The following is a 23,507-nucleotide window of genomic DNA, read 5'->3' on the forward strand; positions in this document are numbered from 1 at the left end:
ATGGGCTATGAGGAGGAGGAAAATTAAGTGTAGAGAGTTTCAGTAACTTGCCTCAGGCCCAAAGCTAGTCTGTGATAAATCTGGATTCAGATTCTTGTCTAGAGCCTTGAAATGCTCATCCACTTGACTCTATCAGATGAGAAAGGCTGGTCAAGGTCCAGAGCTTAGATTACCGACTGAACTTCTGTTTCCCACTGACTAGCTGTCTGATCTTGGGAAAGTTACCTAAAAAGAGCATAATAATGATCATACTTACGCTGAAGATTAGTTTGGAAGAGCTAATCCATCAAAAACCCTTAGTATAGTACTTGTCATGTAGTAGTCTTTAAATAAACATTAGCCATTAGCAAGGATCATGTTTTCATATATATTATTACATTCCTATGTATTCTGAACAATAATCACGCAAGAAAGGTTTTTTCCTCCTTTTTTATAGCTGCTAAAAGGAGAATGTACCATAAATAGAGCCAAAATTTGAACCTAGGTCTCTGTAACACCAAAGCCCATGCTCTTTCTGCTAAACCACATAGGACTCTCCAAGAAATTTATCACCTTAGCATGTTCCTCTAAGTTCTGATTTTTATTCTTTTTTTTTTTTTTTTTTCTTTTGGTACGCTGGCCTCTCATTGTTGTGGCCTCTCCTGCTGTGGAGCACAGGGTCCAGACGTGCAGGCTCAGCAGCCATGGCTCATGGGCCCAGCCACTCCGTGGCATGTGGGATCTTCCTGGACCGAGGCACGAACCCGTGTGCCCTGCATCAGCAGGCGGACTCTCAACCACTGCGCCACTAGGGAAGCCCCCTGATCTTTATTCTTTAATTTAGCAAAATAGGGTAGTCCGAAAAGAATTCATTATAGTTATACTTCATATCATCTTTTCTTTATTATATAGCAAAATGTTATCCATAAACACTCTCTTTGGTTTTAGTTCAAAAGAATTATCTTTCACAGCAATATAGGAATTAGTATGAGATTTTATAAAGTAAAAATTACAGCGGGAATTAACAATTTTTAGAATAGCTAGTTCAGGTTTAGACTTTAAATCCAGGAATATGCAGCATCCATTAAAATGCTTTTAACTCAGAAGCATTTGAAGGCAATTTAGCAGTATTTATTTTATAAACTTAGTAACTAAGGCCAAATAACAATCAAGATTGGAGCCTATAATTAGAAGCTCCAAGTTATCACTGAACATACTTACATCATTGAAATTCAAAATATGACAACAGAATCAATACCTGTTTTGGAGATATCCTTTTACCTGTGAAGTGATAAATGCATGAAATTAGAATCAGTGAACTTGCTTGAGTTTATATGCATATGTGTAGCCTGACCCAGAAGACTCCTTCACTGAAAAATATGACTGTTTCATTGCAATTTTCCTCAAACAAGCAGGAGATATTATAAACTCTTTTTTTTCCTCCTTTAGTTTTCATGGCAAAATTCTAGAACCCGCTTCTAACATTCTATATCATATGAAGGAGCTATTGCTTCCTACTGTGGAAGGGAGATAAGAAAGGCTTAAAGATGAGATGGATACACGAATCAGCATATTGTTTATAAGATATCAATGTCAGTTATTTTTTAAAATACTGATTATAGCAATTAAAACCTCCTTACAGTTCATATAATGCCTTAAAGTTGGTGACTTGACACTTTATTAATACAATCAGTTAACTTGTATTTTCTATCTAATATATTCAGGTATTTATCATCTTACATCTGGGTCATAGGAAAATCCATTTTAAAGTAAAAGGGCTAAGAAATGAAGAAGATTAAGATTATGATAACAATGACAGTAAATCACTGATCAGAAGCCATTCTTGTTTCAAAAACTTGCTCCCACTTTTAAAATTTTAATCTCTAGAATAATCAAGTGAAAATATCTGTATAAGAAAAATACAGCTGGCAATGGTTTGTACAAAATTGTCAGCAAAGAAATGAAACAGAAATGCAAACGAACATCACAATTTACCAAAATGTTAGTCATAATCACACAAATCAATCACAATGAAGGGCTTAAAATTATAATTATTTACCTGGAAATTAACCATTTACCATTAATTTAAAGAAATACATTCGATGTGTTCTTAATGTTTTCCTTACTACTTCTTTCGCCCCATCCCAGCTTTCTTTTTTTCTTTTTTCTTTTGCGGTGTGTGGGCCTCTCACTGTTGTGGCCTCTCCCATTGCGGAGCACAGGCTCCGGACACGCAGGCTCAGCGGCCATGGCTCACGGGCCCAGCCGCTCCGCGGCATGTGGGATCTTCCCGGACCGAGGCACGAACCCGTGTCCTCTGCATCGGCAGGCGGACTCCCAACCACTGCACCACCAGGGAAGCCCCCCCTTTTTTTTTAAATGAGGGTTTCTTGGTTTCCCCTGCTTCACCATCTCTCCCCTGTCCTCTCCCTTTGGCTCTTGTTCCTTAGTGACATCTCTGCTTGGCAGATGTCCTGCAGCCCTCCTTTCGTGTCTGTCTGAGACAGAGCATGTCATCCCATCACAGGCTTGGATTCAGATCTCAATGCTCCTTCCTTCATTCCCAGGACCTCTTTTCCATAGATGCAAATCCTGCTAGCAATTAGCATGCCACACAGACAACTGTTTTTTAAAACAGAAAGATTGTCTTTGAGATTAGAATGTTTCTATTAATTATAGGAACAAATAGAAATTACATGATCAGCTCTTGCAGGAAGCAAGCTATTATAATTTTTAAGTAAATGTAAATTTTTAAGTTGCTAATGTTTTTTCCACTTGGAGAGCTCTTATGAGTGTCATTAAATTTAATATCTGTGTCATTTTTTCCATGGAAATTTAAGAATTTATGTCCTCTTTAATCCAACATATTCCCCACTTTACTTTTTAAAAAAATGAATAAAAGTCCAAAACATGTCTAGTTAATTCCTTATGAATTTACTGTTCTTCAGAATTTTCTGTGAGATTTATTTGAAATGCAGATTTCATGTCTTCCTTCCCAGTTGTCATGAGTCACTCAAGGACTGTGGAGTTTACATTTCACATAAGAAGCTGAGTATTTCATATATGTATATTTATTTATTTATTTATTTATTTTATTTCTTTTTGGCTGCATTGGGTCTTTGTTGCTGTGCACGGGCTTTCTCTAGTTGTGGCGAGCGGGGGCTACTCTTCCTTGTGGTGCACAAGCTCATTGCGCTGGCTTCTCTTGTTGCGGAGCATGGGCTGTAAGCATGTGGGCTTCCGTAGTTATGGCTCGCAGGCTCTAGGGTGCAGGCTCAGTAGTTGTAGTGCACAGACTTTGTTGCTCCGTGGCATGTGAGATCTTCCCAGACCAGGGCTTGAACCTGTGTCCCCTGTACTGGCAGGTGAATCCTTAACCACTGTGCCACCAGGGAAGCCCCAGCACCTGAATATTTCTGATGCAGGCAGCCTAGTTCCTAGTTCCTAGAAGGAACACTCATATTCACAGGATTGTGAGATCAAGGTAAACATCATCAGACAGTTTGATGCTTTAGTAAACCACGATGCATTGGTTCCTGGTAATAATTTAGAAATTCTGCCAAGGAGATTGGTCTTAATTAGAATGCTGGTGTGGAGACCAATAGCCATGAAAGAGATTAGAGAGTTCAATTCTGCAATAAAGATAGAAAATAAATATGAATGGACAATAAATACTCTAAATAAACTCAATTTCATTAATAAACTGTGAAAAGCAACCTAAAACAATGTGAACTATTTTCACCCATTTGCTTGTGAAAAATTAAAGATTGGTGTCATCAACCACTATTAAAGATGCAAGGAATTCCCTCACAAACATTGATAGTAGGAATGTAATATGGCAGAGAATATTCAAAGGCAATTAGCAATATCCATCAACTGTTAAGTGAAAAATTTGTTTAAGGAAGACTTGTATATATGCAGAAAGGAATGTATACGAATGTTCAGCATTTCATTGTTTGGAAGAATGCAAAATTGGGAGCATATCATCAATCAGGAAGGAAATGATTAATAACCCAGGAACGTGTGTTCCATAGAAGAGTATAAAATCTTTATAGAAGAATGTGGCAAGCATCCATATATTTCATTCTGAAAACTCTCCAAGACATATTTAGTGGATAAAAAAGAATTTGAAGCCAATTAATATAGAACTGTCCCATTTATTCAAGAAGGATATATCTGAAACACAATATTTACAACTAGGCAAGTGGAAGGGTTTGGGGAAGGGGAAGGAAACCCTGAAGGAAGGCTTTCAACCTATATTCTTTAAATTTTTTTTACAATAAAATATATTCATGAATTAAAAGGAGGTAGAAGAAAATAAGCAACAAAGTTCAAAACTAAGCAGATTTTTAAATATGGCAAAGTCTCACTAATTTTTAGGAAGTGGGAGAGGTTTGCTATGGGGCATTGTTTTAAAAAATGTGTCTTACTCTTGATTTTTCCAAGAGTAGTATCCCTTATAAACTAAGGTATAAGTTTAATAGATAAAATGAAGCATGTCAATAAAAAATTAAATCCATGGAAGATCAGATCTATATAAAAATGTATCATTATCAGAAAGAAAATTTTTGCCTAGAGGAATTGTTGTTAAATTGCTTGCTTATAGATACAAGGATAACAACTATGAAAGTACTATGCTTTGTTGGGATATCATGGCTGCCTGTTAAATTTTCTTTCTTTCAATTTGTTTTCTATTGCTATAATAGTGTTTATCCAATAAGTACTCTAAAAGAATAGCTCAGCCCAGAATTCTCATTTTATTAAAACCATTTGAAAACAGTGCTTTTAGTCTGAATTCTTCTTGCTTTAAGAAATTCACAGATTAAAAAAAAAAAAAAGAAAGAAAGAAAAAAGAAAACAAGTCACTCCGAATGCAGAAAGAAGTATCTAGGCCATTTCAGAATTACAAAGTCTTAGTTGGTAAAATCTGGATTAATGTGGTGCATCATTATTCCAAATTAAAGATCTGATTTTAAGTCATAGCTCATTCTCAGGAGAGAGACAAACTTGTATTCTCATATACAATCGCTCGTGGTTTTCACTTTCTAATATTATTTAGATTTAGAGTCAGAAATAGGTATAGCTCTCTCTAGATATGCTTATTTCATTTCTTTTAATTTGTTTGCATAACTGAATAAGCAGTTGTCAGATAATGTTCTGGCATCTTCTGCACTCTATGGTAATACACATCCATTTCCATTGTGCCGGGACCAAGTCCAGTCTACACTAAAAGTAAATGTAGTAACTGATAAAACACACTCAACAGGTTTACTAAGTTGACAGTGCCCTCCTACTATGTAGTTGCATTGTACATTTCATCACCAAATATTCATGAATGAGAGGTCAAAGATGGCTGATTCGAGGTCAGCTCTGGAGAAAGATCCTGGAATAGTCATTCTGGAATTTTCCAGCAAATGGAATCCCTGGGGAGATTTAAAAACTCCCAGTGGCTGAGCTTCACTCCATACCAATTATATCAGAAACTCCTTTGGTGGGACATGGGCCTCAGTAGTTTTTACAGCGGCCCACGTGATCTGAAAAGCCGCTAAAGCTGAGAACCAGAGTCCTTGAGAATATTAAAGACTTTCAGAGCAGCAGTGCCCACAGCAAATCCGAGAAGCCAGAGGAAGTAGTAGAAGTAAGAGTGCAAGGTAAAAGGAGCCACAGACTCCATGTGGGATTAACAGGGCAGTTGGTGTTTTGCTTAAAAGAAAAAAACAAGATTTAGAGCCCTAAATGAAGGACCACAGTCGTTAAGACTTTGACACCTGTGCCTTTCATTGGAAATGAAATAATTAGAAGTTAGGCCACCTGTGTGTATTTTCCCCACCTCAAATGAGATCAAAGTTCAATTATTTAGAGACTAGAGTCCAAAGAATTAGAAGATACTAGAGATCAGCTTAAGCAAGTGGTTTACTCTTTTTCTGTTTTTGGTACTTAAACAACTTTCTGCATATTCTCCCTGCCTCTACAATAGGCCCGTGTCACCTGGCAGCCACTGAACAAAGCTTTCAGGGCGATGGAATATGTGTCTGCTCATCCATTTCAAAAAAGAAAGAAAAAAAAAAAAGAAAGAAAGAAACATAAAAGGCCTTATGGCCACAGTAGATGTTTAAATACGTGCTGCTGGAACACAAATTTCAGCCATTTTTAAGACCACAAGCTATTCATAAGTTTAACGGTTTTTAAATGTCCGTTTAGGCACAGAAACCACAGGCTTTGTTTATTCTGGTTTTGTTTTTTTGTGTGTGCGTGTATGTGAAGGAAGAGCTGAGAGGTCTCAGGGGGCGGGGGACCAGAAGCAGCCTAGAAATGTGTGCTCACCCCTGGACCCCAGTGAAGGAGCTTCTTTTTGTCAAAAGAGGGAGCAACCCCTAGCTTTTCCAGAAGCAGCGGAGGACAACCCCAGCCTCAGCAAAGGTCAAGAGAATGGTTTACATAATTCTTTCAGTTCTCACTTTCCACTCTGTTAATGGCCACAACCTGATTTGGCTTGAGGTGTGATCAAGACAAATTTAAATGGCCTGGGGGAAAATTCCACCAATGAAAAGACCTGTGACTTGGGAAGGGGAGGGAGGCGAGGTCTGGCCCAGCCAATCCGGCTTATCCTCGTGCCTTTTCCTCTTCCTCTCCACACCAGCTTTCTAGTCGCCGTTTCGCTCCTCTTCTTTCTCCTCCTGCCCTTCTGGTGCTCCGATGCGGAGTCCCCGGAATCAGTCTCTGGCCCCCTAGATGTACGGCCGCAGGACCTTTGGTAAGTCTTTAAACATCAGTGGGCCTCGTCTTCTCTGTTTGTGCTCAGGGGAGGTGGACTCAGCGCTTTAGCGGCTGGCTGGGGTTTGGTCTGGAGGGGTGGAAAGTGGGGGAAGGCGCTTTATTTTCGCTATTATGAACTTACTTCAGTAATATGAGTAACCTAGTTTTTGGAAGCTAGTTATTTGTGATAACCAGTAGTGGCATTAGACATTGAGTGGACTCACACCTTAACTTCTGCCCTTGCGTACGATTGACTGTGACTGAAAGCGTCAACCTGTCTCCTTGCTCCGCTTCATCCCAGGCCTAGGTGTCGTATAACAGAACTTCTCAGGGATAGAGACCTTCCTGTGGGTCTTTTGAGTCAGTATAAAAACTCTGGCCTCAAGAACGCCTTGTGTAGTTTAAGGAGCCTTTGTTTCTGTCTTGGGCTTCTTGCCTAAAGTGAGGTTCAGGTGGGTTTGGACTCCCTGTTTTAAAATTTTGCTGAAAATGACTGCGGTCTGGTGTTATAGCTCATTAAAAATTTTTTTTAAAACTAAATTTGGTGTCTTTGCTATTAAGGGACGACTATAGACTGAAGCTCTTTTGGTTTAAGAAACATCGAGTGATAGCATGTATTCAGTCTTATTATCTGTGTTCAAATCTCTTAAGCAGTTCGTGCAATTTTTGGTTAATCCAGATGAATCTAGTTGAAAAAAGTGGCCTGTCATCACCCAAGAAACTAAACGTTTTAATAGGATCAATCAGTGACCACTATAGTTATAAATTCTGAAGCCTGAAGTTAAGCTGACAAGTCTTCCCTTTCCCCGCCACCTGCTCCTTTCCCATTTTCTTTCAATTGAAAGTTAACATTAATTTCAGGTGTATGACATAATGATTCGATATTTGTATATATTGCAAAATTATTACAATAAGTCAACATCCATCATCACAGTTACAAATTTTTTTCTTTTGATGAGCCCTTTTAAGATCTACTCTTAGCAGCTTTCAAATACACTATACAGTATTATTATGTGTAGTCACCATCCTGTATGTTACGTCCCTATGACTTATTTATTTTATAGCTCAAAGTTTGTTCTTTTTAACCCTTTATTTGTCGTGCCCTCCCCCTGCCCAACTCCTGCCTCTGGCGACCACCGATCTGTTCCCTGTATCCTTGAGTTTTCTTTACTTTTTAGATTCCACATATAAGTGAGTTCACAGGGTATTACTTTCTCTGACATATTTCACATAGCATAATGCCCTCAAGGTTCATGCATGTTGTCACAAATGGCAAAATTTCATTCTTTTTTATGGCTGAATAATATTTTGTGTGTGTGTGTATGTACACCACGTTTTGTTTATTCATCAATTGATAGATACTTAAGTTGCTTTTATAGCTTGACTATAGTAAATAAAGTTGCAATGAACATGGGGGTGCATATGTCTTTGAGTTTGCGTTTTCATTTTCTTCAGATAAATCCCCAGAAATGGAATTGCTAGGTCGTGTGATAGTTGTTTTAAGTTTTTTTGAGGACCCTCCATACTCTTTTCTATAGTGTCTGCACCAGTTTATATTCACACTGACGGTGCGTAAGATTTCCCTTTTCTCCTGGCCAACACTTGGTCTTTGTTTTCTTTTTTGATGTAGCCATTCTGACAGCTGTGAAGTGACAGCTCATTGTGGTTTTGATTTGCACTTCCCTGATGATTAGTGATGTTGAGCATATTTTCCCTTATTAGTCTCTTGTGAGACTTTGTATTTGTATTTCAGTGGTATCAGTTGTAATATCTCCTCTTTCATTTCAGATTTTTGAGTCCTTTTTTTTGGTGAGTCTAGCTAAAGGTTTGCCAACTTTCTTTTCAAAAAAACAGCTCTTAGTTTCACTGATTTTTTTAAATTGTTTTTTTAATCTCTGGTTTAGAAACAACTGATTTTTGAACTGCCTTCTATGCTTTGGAAATAATATTTTGTGAAGTCAACACACAGCGATATTAATAACAGTGTTAATGTGTGTGTTCCCTCTAAGACCATAAATTTCTCTGTTACAAGATCATTTAACTGATACTTCAGTAGAGCTTACTATGATGGATCTCTTCAGCTAATAAATTGTGTCATGTTAAACTCATTTTAATCCCCACTTTTCAACTAATACAGAGTTATAATTCAAGCTGCTCAATTCAGCTGTGTTTTGAAGAGTAGGGAAGGGCGGGATTAAAAAATCCATATATTATTCTTACTCCTTTTCAACTTTCCCATTTGGTGGTAAACTTACTTTCAAAACTTCTTTTGGAATTGGTCCCAGTCTCAGGTCTTGACACATAGGATATGAAAGATTCCCAAGTTAAGAAATGCCCGAAGTATTCTCACTCCTAGCTGCAGTCCTTTGCAGGCAAGCTTAGGTCTAAAATTCAGCTCTAAATTCCAGTTTCAGAGTTAACATGGCATTCTACAAATCTATTTCAATATTAGGGTGGAAACATCAATACTCCTGCTACTTTGTCTGAAGAGGCAGAAACTAATAATGTTCCCAAACTTGTCCCCATTAGAATCACCTGTCAAAATTCCAAAACTGATGTCACACCTCAGACCAGTCAATCACAATCTCTGGGGGAAGTGTTACAGGCATTTGTAATTTTTAAAGCTTTCCAGGTGATCCCAATGTGAAGGAAATAATTGGAAACCACCGATTAATGGCACCCACAGAATTTGTTTTAATTTATTTGGGTCTATTGTCTGAGTTTCAATCCAGGTGTTGAATCTATCATTCTATCTTACTTGAAAGATAGATTCTTTAATAATGAAAATATCTGTTTTGTGGTCAGATTACAGGAACAAGTGAGGCCAGAGGGATCTCTGCAGTTACTTTATCTCAATGAATGTGAATTACAACAGAAAGTAAAATTTCTTTTTATGAAAGCCAGAAAAAGTCAAGCCATTCATCAGGTTCTTCTCAAAACCATTTAATCATTATACAAGCAAAATACATGAGACTCCTTTACAACAGAAGAAATTATTAATGTGTATTTTAATGCTTTGTGATTAATTCCTGGTTTTGATCAGATTATATTTCTGTAATATAAGTCCCAAAACAATGACAAATAATGTAAATCAAAAAGTAATTTTTGTCTAAATTTGATTTAATTATTAGTTAATTATGAGTTAATAAAGTTAACTCAAATAAAATTAAGTATTAATTACCTAATTCTTTGTAATTAGGTAATTAAACTCTTATTTAATGTTTTTAAGTAGTCCTATTATAGAAAAAAATGATGTAGTTACTGAACCTTTTGGTATATTTATGTATATTACAAATAATAGACATCCATTAAGGGGAAAGAGCACAGGAGTTTGTTGATTCATTCAACAAGGCCTTAATGAATAAGTACTATGGGGTAAGCCCTGAACTGGGTGCTGTGGGTAGAAAGATGAGCAGGATCCTTGTACTCATGAAGTCTACAGTTTAATGAGGAAGAAATCCACTTCAATAAATAAATATAAAAACAGCTTATTAGCATTGTCATAAGAGCTATGCAAAAGAACTTATGAGAGAACATGAAACATCTGACTTGGCCTGTGATAAATGGTGGGTCAAGGAAGGCTTCCCTGAGAAGGAAGCTGGGACTTCATGAGACAAAATTGGTATTACAAGAAAGTGGGGGTGACTCCAGTGAAGGGTTTTCATTTTTGCGTGTTTGTTTCTGTCATCTAAGTTTGAAATTCAGTAAAAATGAGTTTTCTCAAAGGAGTGTCTGCAAACGTACAAAGTTAACTCTAACACCTAAAAAAAAAAAACCCCCCCAAAATTAGCATTTTTATCACCATTGACAAAAAGTGGTCTTTGGGACCATAAGCATCCAGCTCTCAGTCATCACTCTGCCACTTCCTAGCTGTGCGACGTTAAGGACATCAGTTTACCTCTCAGCATCTCCTTGTCTCATTGCCTTGTTGATATAGTGAACATGTATATACAGCTGCTAGGGTTGCTGAATGAATCACATGAAATGATATAATACCCAAGTTCAAGTACTGGTGTATGAGTGCTCAACCAATAGCTCCTTTCTTTCCACTTGGTTATTCTGTTCAAAGTAATTTTGATTAAAGGACATGTAGCAGTGGGTTCCAAAATTAGATGTACAATATCAATCAATGGAAGAGCTTTAAAAAAATGCATAGATGTAATCCCAAGAGATTTTGATTCAGTAGCTCTTGTAAGGGGCCCAGTTATCTGTAGTTTTAAAAATATCTCAGGTGTTTCAGATGGTGAGCTGAGTTTAGAAACCACTTACCTAAGAAAGCTATAAAATGATCATCCCTTTTGAAATGTAATCAGGAGCATATATAGGGCTAAAATTCAATACCTTGGCTTCTAATTGAATCTAAACTGGCTTGGAAAATCCCTTTCTGATGGCACAAGACACAGCACCATCATGATGTAATTATAGCATCCTGAATTAACAAGTGGGCTGAAATAGTTTTCATACAAGGACACACTGAAAACTCTTCCACATTGGAGGCAATGCACAGTTGTAGAAGAACAACCACTTATTACTCTCGTACTTGTGTCAGGCACTATCCTAAGACATAAAGCTATGCAAAAACTCAACCCCGACTCCAAGTTCTACCTCAAAGCTGTGAGTTCATCAATTTTGTGCTCTAAGAAAAACAATCACTTAAGAAACACTGAACTTAGGTATTTGTGTGTGAGCGCGCACGCGCGCGCACACACGTGTCAGCTATTTTTAGCTCTTTAGGATGAATCCATGATATAATTATACCAGATTTTTTCTTCTTCTGGAAGTTGAAACCACTCAGCCCTCATCTGTTAATAAATAACTACATTTATGGTTATCATTTGCTGTCACCACACAAGGTATAATTTGAAGGATGGACTTAAAGGAAAAGCAACCTGTAAACAGAAAGCAAGAACAACATTTGTGAAATAGTACACATTGTGTGTAGGTAATTTGAAACTGGACTTAAATGCAAGGATTTTACCATAATGTAGTTATATTACTGTGTAGAAAGCATTCTCTTAGATGGGAGAAATAGCATAAAAATCTAACAGTGACTAAACTTTTCTGGTAATTCATTAAACTATTTCTCTAATCAAGAAAGATTATAATTTTTAACTTTAAAGCAGTTTTACAGTTTTATTAGTTTAACCTTTGACTCCTTTTTTCTTTCATTTAAACACACAAGAAAGACCATATAGGTTATTACTTTCAAATATATCTTTAAATAGAATTTCAAAAAAGTTTTTCAATTCAGAAACTTGAGGTACTGCATCTTCCAAGTCACCAGATAAATCTTTAGCCTATTTTAAATATACTATTAAATAACTTAAGGGATACAGAAACTTTACATGGTTGAATACCCAGCCCTATTGGTAGTGGTTAAGAGCCTAAAGTTTGGAGCAGACTTTCTGATTTCAAATTCTGACTGTAACTTAGTAGCTTCATGACCTCAGGTCAACACCTTAAGCTTTCTTAATTTCTGTTTCCTCATCTTTAAAGTAGGAGTAATAAACATACTTCCCTCATAGAGGTACTGTGAGAATGAAATAAATATATGTGGAACACTTAAATTAGTCTTTGGAACCTGAAAGATGCTCTCAAAAGTTGCTATCATGATCATTTCCTGCCATTTGTATTGCTTAGTTGGGAGGAGGTTTTATTTGTACAGTCCCCAGTTATGAAAAAGTAAAAATATTAATTGAATTCCTACTGCTGGTCAAGCACAACGGTGCATGCTTTCACATTCTCATATAAATGGTAACAATATGGATTCCTTCGCACCCCACAATTTCGTGCACTTATCGTTTATCAGACCAATGACAGAATGGTAGCGTTTTGGAGAACAAAAGGAAGGAAGGAGAAAGGTAGAACTGCGTATTAAAGTAAAACAAAACCCCCTAAATCTCAGTGGCATATCACAAAGTTTATTTCTTGTTCATGCAAGTGGAAGATGGGGGCAGGGGAATTTGCTCCTGCTACTGTTTAGAAATGCAGGCCGAGAGTGGCTCTTCCACTGAATTGCAAGGCTGACATTATCTCCCCAGAGATCCGCAGATGGAGGAGAAGCTAGTGCAGTGTCTCCAGGCAAACATCCCCTTGGCCAAGGTCAGTCACGTGGCTGCAAAGAAGGCTGGGAAACGTGCTTAGGAGGAAAGGAAAACTGGTTTGGTGAATAGATTACAGTTTCAGACACAAGGTCTGAAAGGAAAGGTCTGGGAGGATGCAGCTGCAAAATAAATGTTAAGTAATCAGAATGGAAAATACAAATAAGACATTGAGAGTCTTATGGAAAGAGTAAGGGAATAGATGAGAAGGGATGGATGAAAACTATGGAGATAGGAATAGGGCTTCTTAAAGGGACAGAGATGATGTGAGCGACAAGGAGAAAGTTGCTGAATGAAGTGTTAATATAAGAAAACCATTGGCCAGTTTCTGAATTTTGCCAAAAAGTGACTCATCCTTAGAAAAGTGGAAGTTCTGGCTTTTTTATTTGTTTTAAACGTGTTCTGCAATATGCTGACTGTCAGACATAGCACTTAGTCCCACTTGATCAAAAAGATAATCAAGACTGGTAATAAAACAGTGAAATGTGCAGAGATCCCTGAAAAAAGAATTTCCATCTTCTTTGTTGTCTCTAGCTTTCTGTTTAGGGTAGTTATAAAATCCAGTCCCCCGCCTGTAAGATTAAAAGCCAAGCTGTCTGAGAGGACAACTAAATTGTCAGGAAGAGGAAGGTGAGATTTTTCTTACCAATAAAGATGTCTAAACTAAAGTATGTCTCAAACATATCGTCTTCAGCTTCACTTTCACCTAATATGGTAACTGTTGCTGAAAATGAAGAGTTTTTACCTTTCTTCTTTCCTTTATAACAGATTTTAAAAAAATCAGCAAAGTCATGCATCTCCCAGGTACCCCACACCCTAGCCACAGTGGATCATTGCACTTTTTTAAAAATACAGTATGTATTTTTATTTTTTTAGCTTTGTAATTTGGCTCACATTGTTTCCTCTGCCTCCAATACCCTTTCTTTTCTTTGTGAGCTCCTTCTCATTGTTTAAAACTATATGTGGTAGATGTGACACGTGGTGCCTGTTCCTACACACTCCTCATAGAACTACCAAAGTTCCTTCCTATGAAAGGTGGATTGGACATAGTCAGCCGTGTTTGTATTGTAGGATCTGGGTAACCAAGCTAGCCAAGTGCACCTGAAGTGCACACCTGAACAAAGCTGCGCTCATCAAAACACTTGCTGAGGAATCTGGAATAGTCGCTGAGAGGCTAAGAAGTTTGCTGAGCAGAGCTGAACCTGAAGGTCACTTTTACTGGGGACAGAATATATGCCACTTTGTCAAGCCTTAGGTGTGTGAAAATTACAGTACAGCAGAAATCATTAGCAAGCTATGAAGCCAGTCTTCAGAATGGTTTCCATACTGATTTTCATAAGAGGTAGCATTCCAATCCATGTATCCCTTTTTACTTTCTCTAGTTTAAATGATTTCTCTTCCTTGAAATAAAAGGGCCTTGAAAAGAAGACAGTTCAAATACCACTGCTTCCCTGAAGCTTTAACAGAGCACCTACAGACCGATTTAATTACTTTTAATCTGTTGTTAGGTATTTGTATATATGATACAATATCTTATCATTAATTATGTTTTTTCAATAGTGAAGACCTAAAATTGAGTGCTTACTGTAAACTATACATAATGCTAAGTGTTATTATAATGTATGCATTATTCTCACATCAGCACTCTAAAGCTGGCATTCACTCCATATTATTAATGAGGTTCTATCCTTTGCCCAACATCATTAGTGGAAGCAGAGGGAGCCATGATTCCATCCCAAGTCTATCTGATTCCAGGTGCTATGTCTCAAACCACTATATTAAACCAACCCTCAGCACTAATAGTTGTTTGTCATCTCTTGCTAAATGGTGAGTTCCTTGAAGTTAGCATATTATGTATGTTGTTTCAGATGTTAGGATAGTACCTATTGAATACCAAAGGCTCAATACACGTTAATTGAATTAAAATTCTCTAGCATTATCCGGACTGTAGTCTCGATTATTTATTTTTTAAATTTGTTTATTTTTTTATTTATTAAATTTAATTTATTTATTAAATTTGTTTATTTTTTTTTAAATTTATTTTTGGTTGTGTTGGGTCTTTGTTGCTGCACGTGGGCTTTCTCTAGTTGCGGCAAGCGGGGGCTACCGTTCCTTGCAGTGTGCGGGCTTCTCATTGTGGTGGCCTCTCCTGCTGTGGGGCATGGGCTCTAGGTGTGTGGACTTCAGTAGTTGTGGCACGTGGGCTCAGCAGTTGTGGCTCACGGGCTCTAGAGTGCAGGCTCAGTAGTTGTGGCACATGGTCCCATTTTCTCCGTGGCATGTGGGATCCTCCCGGACCAAGGCTTGAACCTGTGACCCCTGCATTGGCAGGCAGACTCCTAACCACTGCGCCACCAGGGAAGTCCATAGTCTCTGATGATTGATTTGACTGTTTCTAAGCAGTTAACAGTAGGACAAACATAAAGGCCCACATATATACACACATCTGTACAAACATCAGATACCTAAATTATTGAGATTCTTTATTTTCTGTTTCTTCAGTGTGGAGATAAATAATGTATTTTATATTTTGGTACTGTACTCAGTAGTAATTTAGAAAGTATGAAAATTGTAATATAGAACTCAATGGAACACATTTTACACACCTAATGGTAGCTTCATCCATTTCTCTTCGAGACTATAAAAAAAAGGCAGTAACATGATAGATGCTGCAGTCAGTAAAGGAAAGTGAAGGAAATTTTAACGATTTTACCTGAAATTTCCATAAGTGGCAATGAGTGGTAATTTTGCCATGCAATAGAAATACTGAAATTGATACAATTTCTAACTGTATAATTATGTTACTAATTCCATGATTGAATTAATGCAATTTGATTTACCATGGGGAAAGTCCATAAAGTGTTGTGATCTGCTGAAATATGAACAGTCATATTTAGGCTGCATGTCTGTATTTTTCTTTTAAACAGTATATTCCCATCTTCATTCCTATCAGTAGATTTCAGGTTAAACAAAATTTGAAATATTTAACTCCTAGCAAAACAAGGAAAAAGGGATGGGGAAATGACTTGTTTGTAATTTTATTTAATAATTACTTTAAAATCAAAGGAATTAGAACAAGTCTACCTTTTTTTATCTTTATTGAAGTATAATTGCTTTACAATAGTGTGTTAGTTTCTGCTGTATAACAAAGTGAATCAGCTATACATATACATACATCTCCGTATCTCCTCCCTCTTGCATCTCCCTCCCACCCTCCCTATCCCACTCCTCTAGGTGGATACAAAGCACCGAGCTGATCTCCCTGTGCTATGCAGCTGCTTCCCACTAGCTATCTATTTTACATTTGGTAGTGTACATATATGTTCATGCCACTCTCACTTTGTCACAGCTTACCCTTCCCCCTCCCCATGTCCTCAAGTCCATTCTCTGTGTCTGCGTCTTTATTCCTTTCCTGCCCCTATGTTCTTCAGAACCACATTTTTTTTTAGATTCCATATATATATATATATATATGTTAGCATACGGTATTTGTTTTTCTCTTTCTGACTTACTTCACTCTGTATGACAGACTCTAGGTCCATCCACCTCACTACAAATAACTCAGTTTTGCTTCTTTTTATGGCTGAGTAATATTCCATTGTATATATGTGCCACATCTTCTTTATCCATTCATCCGATGATGGACACTTAGATTGCTTCCATGTCCTGGCTATTGTAAATAGAGCTGCAGTGAACATTGTGGTACATGACTTTTTTCAATTATGGTTTTCTCAGGGTATATGCCTAGTAGTGGGATTGTTGGGTCGTATGGTAGTTCTATTTTTGTTTTTTGAGGAACCTCCATACTGTTCTCCATAGTGGCTGTATCAATTTACATTCCCACCAGCAGTGCAAGAGGGTTCCCTTTTCTCCACACCCTCTCCAAAATTTATTGTTTGTAGATTTTTTGATGATGGCCATTCTGACCAGTGTGAGGTGATATCTTATTGTAGTTTTGATTTGCATTTCTCTAATGATTAGTGACGTTGAGCATCCTTTCATGTGTCTGTTGGCAATCTGTGTATCTTCTTTGGAGAAATGTCTGTTTAGGTCTTCTGCCCATTTTTGGATCGGGTTGTTTGCTTTTTGATATTGAGCTGCTTGTATATTTTGGAGATTAATCCTAACAAGTCTACCTTTAACTGAATGCTGCAGATTACTATTTACTGTAAAATTGATAGGATAAACCTCTTCCCTCTTCCTCCTTTGACACAATTTAGCAAGAGTTTAATTATCACTAGATCAGTGATAAACAGACATCTTGTCATTTTGCCCATGCCACCCCTTATGAGTAGCTACAGCAAGCATGCTTTTTAAATTTGGATTTTCCTACAAAAATGAGTCATTATCTTATCCTCCAACTATATCAGCACATGAACACACACACAGAATCTATACTGATGGCACAATATTTGTTATAACAAAAACACTGGCAACAATTTAAATGTCTCTCGATAATGACTCTTTAAATTACAGTATAGCCATTCCAACATACTACACTCTTTAAGGCAACCATTAAAAGGAATGAGATACCTCTCTATGTATTACACAGAATAATCTGCAAGGATGTAAAATAAAAAGTGCAAGGTACAGGGCAGTGTATAGAGTATGCTACCATTTGATAAAATGCTTTGTGAATGCATTCCCAAGTTCATGTATTTTCCATTCAAATAAATTGTTTAAAAGTGAAATAATATTCAAGTGTCAGCAGCCACTATCTAAAATGTTTGAGGTTCTTTCAATGATCCTCTTTTGATTTTTGTGTCGTACCTGACTTCCATCTTCCAGCCTCCATTACTAGCTAATAAAGTAACTACAGGGTTTTTTTCTATTCTTTTTTCACCTTTATAAATGTGCAGAATTTCTTTTTGATATCTCTTTCTAAGTCTTCAGCTGGATAGGAAGAAGAGGCATCTCTTCTTGGTTGGTTTGTCATTCTCCCATACGCGTCATGCAATGGGTTGCAAGGAGGGCTACAACCAGGGCTGATGTGCTAACATGTGCAGAGATGGAGCATCTCTGGTCACGGCCAGTTCCTTCATAAATGAAGGAATCCCATAGCCAAGGCCCTTTAAATGATTCCTCCTCTCCCCTCTTGAAACAGAGGCCCTTCTTTCTTCTTTTCGAAAAAAGGGTTTCCTGTTTCCTCTCCTCTGTTGTGCTTTATTGGAGATGTCAGGCCTTAGAACTGGTCTTCCTGGCACATCAGCAAACTAGCACATGTAGAAAAAGACAGTTTCTCCAGGGTGAGGAAGCTGAAACTTCCAAACAAAAAGAATGTAACAGCAGACATCCTGCCAGTTCCCTTCTCAGGGAAGAACCAACCAACCCTTGTGTCCTGTTGGCAAAACTCCTTGAAATTGAACCACTTCCGGGAATACAAAAACAACAAACATTCTAGGACATCTGTGTTATTTAAGGAAACTTTTTAGACAATTTATCAGTCACTGTCCTCTGGAGTCCCTTAAACCCAGCATTTTGTGGTTTTGATGGAGATGTTTGAATATTACAGAATAAGTGTAAACTGGGACAGTTGCTCTCTCCTTCCCCAGTATCAGATTTGTCAGTATCAAAGTTGGCAAATGAAAACACAAAGCCAGTTTAGACTTCATTTCTATGAATTTTCTTTTAAACAATATACCCCTGTCCTCTTCCAATGAACAGATTTCTGGTTGAGCAAAAACTGAAATGTTCAGTTCATCTAGCAAGAGAAGCAAAGAACAAAATCAGAGAGGATTTGTGATTTTTAGGTAATAATTATTTAAAAATCAAAGTAATTGGAACCAAGTCTTCCTGGCATGAAGTAGTATTTAAGATACTTCGAGTTGACTAATTTGGTACAAAATCTGCATGTATTTGTCAACTGTATTTACACACACACAAACACACACCACACACGTAACAGCCCTCTAAGATCACACTGCCAAAATTTATTTATACTTGTAATATTTCATGGTATTAAAAGTTAAATTTTATTTCAAGGACTATCACAGCCTAGAGATAAATATAATCTAAGCACTGAGAGAGTACATTGTGGAAAATAAGCTAATATTTTCATGATAAATCTTACATACCTATCACTTGTCATTCCAAAAGCTCCTTACATTCTAGATTCCAGAACTAAAAGGGGAAAGAAAGGGTTTTGCATTTAAGAAGTATAAGCTGAAAGTATTTATTTCAATTCAATATGGAATAGGCTGAAAGTATTTATTTCAATATAGAGTATTTATCAGTATCAAGATAACAATGTATACAAACATTTACATAACAAGAGGAACAATAGACAATGCAGCACGTTTAGAAAAATAATTAAAAGTTTTGTTGCATTTACAGGTAAGTGCCACACTGAAAATTTACAACACAGTAATTTACTGCAATCAATGACAGGGGAGTTCCACAAAGAAACAAAGCTCTTACACTCCAGATTTTCGGAAGGTATTATTGGAATGCTTAACTGTAACCACAGAATTTGTACATCCTTAAGGATTGAGCTCACAAAAGTCACAAACAGTTTTCATAGCATATATTATGTAAATGGAGTCCACTGTGTTCAGACAGCTGGCTTAGTGTCTCTGACAGGTGTGAAGCCTAGAAGAATTACTGGCTTGATGGTGATCTTTCTGTATCCGGCAAGACAGACCTTCTCCACAGTAACAACGCTGGAATATCTCCAGCCCGTGAGAGCCTTTTCTCCTGTGCTTGGTGCACACTTGACCTTCTTTGAGAACAGGTTTACAGATCTTGGACCAGAAATGTCTAGCACAACACAACCCTGTAGCACAGTCTGATGATCGAAGACAGACAGAACCTTCTTGTCCTAGGAAGACAATAGGAAAAGTACATGGTCACTGCTAAGCCTGTGTTATTTCATTAAGGTGATCTGAAAGACACTACTGACGTGCTAACAAAAAAGGATGAGTCTTTAGATACTTTAACCTACCTTTGGTGTGATACATTTTTGAAGACAGTGTAGTTCTTCTGGAGTACCCATCCAAGGTGCTGTGATCATTACCAAAGCTTTCAATAATGCTTTCCTCAATTTCTCCTCGATTGAAATGATTGTGATCAGAAGGCATACATATTCCTAAGGAAACAGGAGATAGTGATTAACTCCTGAGCTGTAATTTGTTACTGCTAATAGCTGTGACAGTGGCAGTCTTGTTATGCCTGCACCAATTTGAGATACCTCACTGTAGTGAGGTTAATTTAAACACGAGCCAAACTTCCTTCCAAGTGTTAAAGCAAAACTCCCCAGATGGACAGAAGCATCAGTCTGTACACTGTGCACTCACATGTAACATCCCCAATCTAGCCACTTAAAATACTTTCCCACCAACTGCGGTAGTGGCAGTGAAATTTCTGCCCATTTTAATATCACCCTTGGGGTAAGAAAAATAAAATCAGTCACTTAAAAAATTGTTTTTAAAAATAACTTCTCTGCCCTTGGTGCTATATAGGTACTGCCAGACTAAGTTAAGCAAATGCAATGCCTGCTGCCTGGAAGATTACACTCTTTACCACCAGTTACTTTACTGTATAATTTCTATATTACAGAGATTTAGTTAGTTCACCCGGAGTATTACTGGGTCCTAAGGAGGATCACCACCCTTAAGTTTATTTCTGGAGACTTCTTTGGCTGAGTCTACCTCTTTGAGACATTAAACTTTTGTGGATCTGTGGTTGGGGGGAGGAGTACTTATTTTAAGGTAGCGGGAGGTAGAGGCAGAGAAGGATGGAGAAGCCTGGATGTGAGGGCATCAAGATCTTTAAGAACGGCCAGCACAGATAAATCACTCTGTCTTCTGATTGACAACAGTTTGAACAGGGATCTTGAGGGAGAGGCTAGTCTGGCAGAGCTGTGAGAGGCACCATAAGAAAAATGGAAAAGGCAACTAAACGCCCAGTCTGGTTTCCTTGGTCTCTGTATAATTCCACCTCCCTCCCCATCTTCTTTCTCAAATGGTATCAAGGCTCTCTCTAGACAAATTTTTATGGAAGGGCCCACTCTGAGGTAAGACGTCGTGTTAAGTAATCGAGGGGGCACAAAGGGAGATAAGGAGCTCCAATATCTCTGTACTTCTCTTTGCTCCCTGGTTAAACACTAACCTGAACACTTCAGGGGAACCTCGCACGCTGAACTCCCATGTGCAGGTGATGCCACAGCGTTCTGAAAGCTGAGAGCATTGTCTCCCAACTGTAGGCGCACAAGCGCGGGATGGTTTGAGTCCGAAAGGAAGCTACCCGACTCACCATTTTTGCAGTAATTTCCAGGGCAGCACATAGCGTGACGCATGCAGCGTTTTCGGCGCTTCCTGCAGGAGAGGCAGATTTGCGCGCCTGCACCCGCTCCTCGGGTGGAACTCGCGCAGTACTCATCGGTGCTGCACTCCTCGTCCTCGGCGCACGGGTACGGCTGCGGGAAGGGGGCCAGGAGAGGGTGAGGCACCTGGGCAGCCAGGTACCACACTCCTGGACTCATCATAGTCCCTTTCTGTCCACTTCTCCAAAAGCTGCTGCTGCCCACTGCTCCCAAAGGCAGAGTTTCCAAATGCGCCTTGAACTGCACACAGCACGTTCTACGCCCTCCTCCCCCAATAAGACCTCTTCAGGGTCACAGCGTCCCCAGGTCCCCAAGACCCTTCTCACCTGGTAGTTGTCAATGGTCTGGTACTTGTTGCCGCCCTCGAACAGAATTCCCGGAGCAGCGCTGACTGCGAAGCCTGGGTGCCCGGCAGCGCCGCCCAGCGGTGGGGGCAGGTTCTTGATGGCGTTGGAATTGAGAAGAACCGAGTTCAAGGTGGCACTGACACTGAACAGAGGGTGACCGCAAAGAGCCGCAGCTACTAGGGTAACCAACACCCGGGCAGCACCCGCTGTGCCCAGAGCCGTCATCTCAGAAGGACTCAAGGGAGACAAAGAGAAAGGAGGAATGTCGCTTTGCAAGCCTGGATCCCACGAAGCTGTGCTGGCGCAGCTGCAGAGCCAGGGTTCCGAGAGCCTCCACCGGTCCCAGAGTCCTGACTGCGGGGCTCTGCTCCGCCACCGCCACCGCGGCTGCCTTTATACTGTGGGCTGTGAGCATTCCGGCCCCTCGGGGTTGGGGGGGGGGAGACAACAAAGCCGGGTTGGGATTTCAAAGCGTTGGGAGGGGCTGAAAGGGGGTGTGTTTGTGTACAAGAAGGGGAGCCTTTGACACTCTTCACCCCGCCCCTCCCTTGCGCAGTCGTTCCCCTGCCCAGCTCACCTTCGGGGTGATGGTAATCAGTGAGCATTAGAGGAGACAACTTTAATAAATGCGGGAAGTGGGAGGAACTCGGGTGCCCTTGCCTTGCAGTAGGGGTAGGGGCATGGGATCTCAAATACTTTTCAGTCAGGCATTGTGATATTCTCTGCAAAACCACTTTTCTCCTTTCTTCTTTACGCCAGTACTATTTTTTGTTGTACACACAAATAGTATTCAGTATTAAATACAACCAGATCAGTAATTCAAAGTCTCTACCAAAACGTCTCAGCGAGAGGGCCAGGTGGCCCTTGCAAGTTGCTGATTAACCCTTTAGAGTCACGGTTTGCAGATTTGGGGTGAGATCCTCGGTTTTAAGTTCGTTCAATTCCACCCCCCTTCTTCCCCTCCCCCCGCCCCCACGAGAAAAATGTGCAAAGAGAAGGACATTTGCACATCAAACGAGGGTAAGAAGGAAGAACTAATTCTCTTTTGATGGGAAGTTTAGAGAGGGAGGCGAGAGACTGGTGTTTGGACATTAGATCAGGGGTGGAGGGAAGAGGGAAATGACCATCCGATAATCAAGCTATTTAATGTTCTTTGAATCTGAGCAGTCGCGGCAGTAGATGAACTTGATTAGGCAGACGCGCAAGATCAAAGTGGCAGGAGCGAAAGCGGACAGGGTCCAACGGCTGGGTCAGTGGTCCTTCCCTGATTCCCCCTTCTCAGCGGTGGGTTAACGCAGGGAGATAAGAAACCCTTAAGGCTTAGCGCCTTCCTCATTAGTATTTCATATTGCAAAGCTTCTGAACGCCTGTGTTTGATCCCAACTCAGTTCCTGGAATCAGGGAATACCCGCTCTAGGGAGATAAGAGACTAGCTTCTGGAAAGGGGAAGCTGAAAGTGAATTTGTCGTCATGTAAGTCAGTGTATAAAAATAATAAAGTAAGGCTAGTGTGTAAGAATGCCGTCCTGCTCATGCATTGCAGATAATTGATTCAACAAAAACATATTGGAAGCCTAGTGCCCTGGCAATGGGCTATCCTTCACGTTGTTGCCCTCTGCGGGGGGGAGGTGCGGGGGTGCATTGAATACAAATATTCTAACTAAAGTAATAATACAGATAAGAAATGTACACAGTTCTTTTTAAAGCAGGTTGATGTTATAAGTATCAGAAGATGGATAACTGCTACGTGAATTTAGAAAAAGTGATGATTGAATAATCATTGTTGAATGAAAAAGCCTAGGGTGTATTTATTTTGTGCTCCTCTAACCTCCAGGGTATTTATAATCACTCTACATACCGACCTACTATATTGATTACTGGGACCGCCACCAAGTGTAGCCAGTGGTTGTCTTGCAGTAGTATAATAATCCTAAAGTTAAGAGAGGAAGGGGTAGTTTTAAAAACAAATTTGTAATCCTCTGTGTTCTAATTTCTTGGGTTTCAA

General features: G+C 39.0%; 1 protein-coding gene across 1 annotated transcript; it reads right to left on the bottom strand.

Moving 5' to 3' along the window:
• Window positions 1–18,857: 18,857 nt before the first annotated feature.
• On the bottom strand, window positions 18,858–21,848 carry DKK1 (dickkopf WNT signaling pathway inhibitor 1). Its single transcript, XM_060126213.1, has 4 exons — window positions 21,483–21,848; window positions 21,087–21,249; window positions 19,777–19,920; window positions 18,858–19,653 (listed from the first exon to the last, which is right to left on the bottom strand). The coding sequence occupies exons 1-4, from the start codon at window positions 21,726–21,728 to the stop codon at window positions 19,400–19,402; spliced, it is 807 nt and encodes a 268-aa protein (XP_059982196.1). The 5' UTR covers window positions 21,729–21,848; the 3' UTR covers window positions 18,858–19,399.
• Between the last annotated feature and the right edge of the window lie 1,659 nt (window positions 21,849–23,507).

The sequence above is a fragment of the Lagenorhynchus albirostris genome, chromosome 16 (assembly GCF_949774975.1).
Source record: "Lagenorhynchus albirostris chromosome 16, mLagAlb1.1, whole genome shotgun sequence".
Lineage (NCBI taxonomy): Eukaryota > Metazoa > Chordata > Mammalia > Artiodactyla > Delphinidae > Lagenorhynchus > Lagenorhynchus albirostris.

Excerpts from the sequence above, each read along its gene's own strand:
- DKK1 (XM_060126213.1), bottom strand. The coding sequence starts at position 21,728 with ATGACGGCTCTGGGCACAGCGGGTGCTGCCCGGGTGTTGGTTACCCTA. Across the intron at positions 21,250-21,482 it reads AGACCATTGACAACTACCAG|CCGTACCCGTGCGCCGAGGA; the intron begins GTGAGAAGGGTC and ends CCCTTCCCGCAG. Across the intron at positions 19,654-19,776 it reads AAAAATGTATCACACCAAAG|GACAAGAAGGTTCTGTCTGT; the intron begins GTAGGTTAAAGT and ends TTGTCTTCCTAG.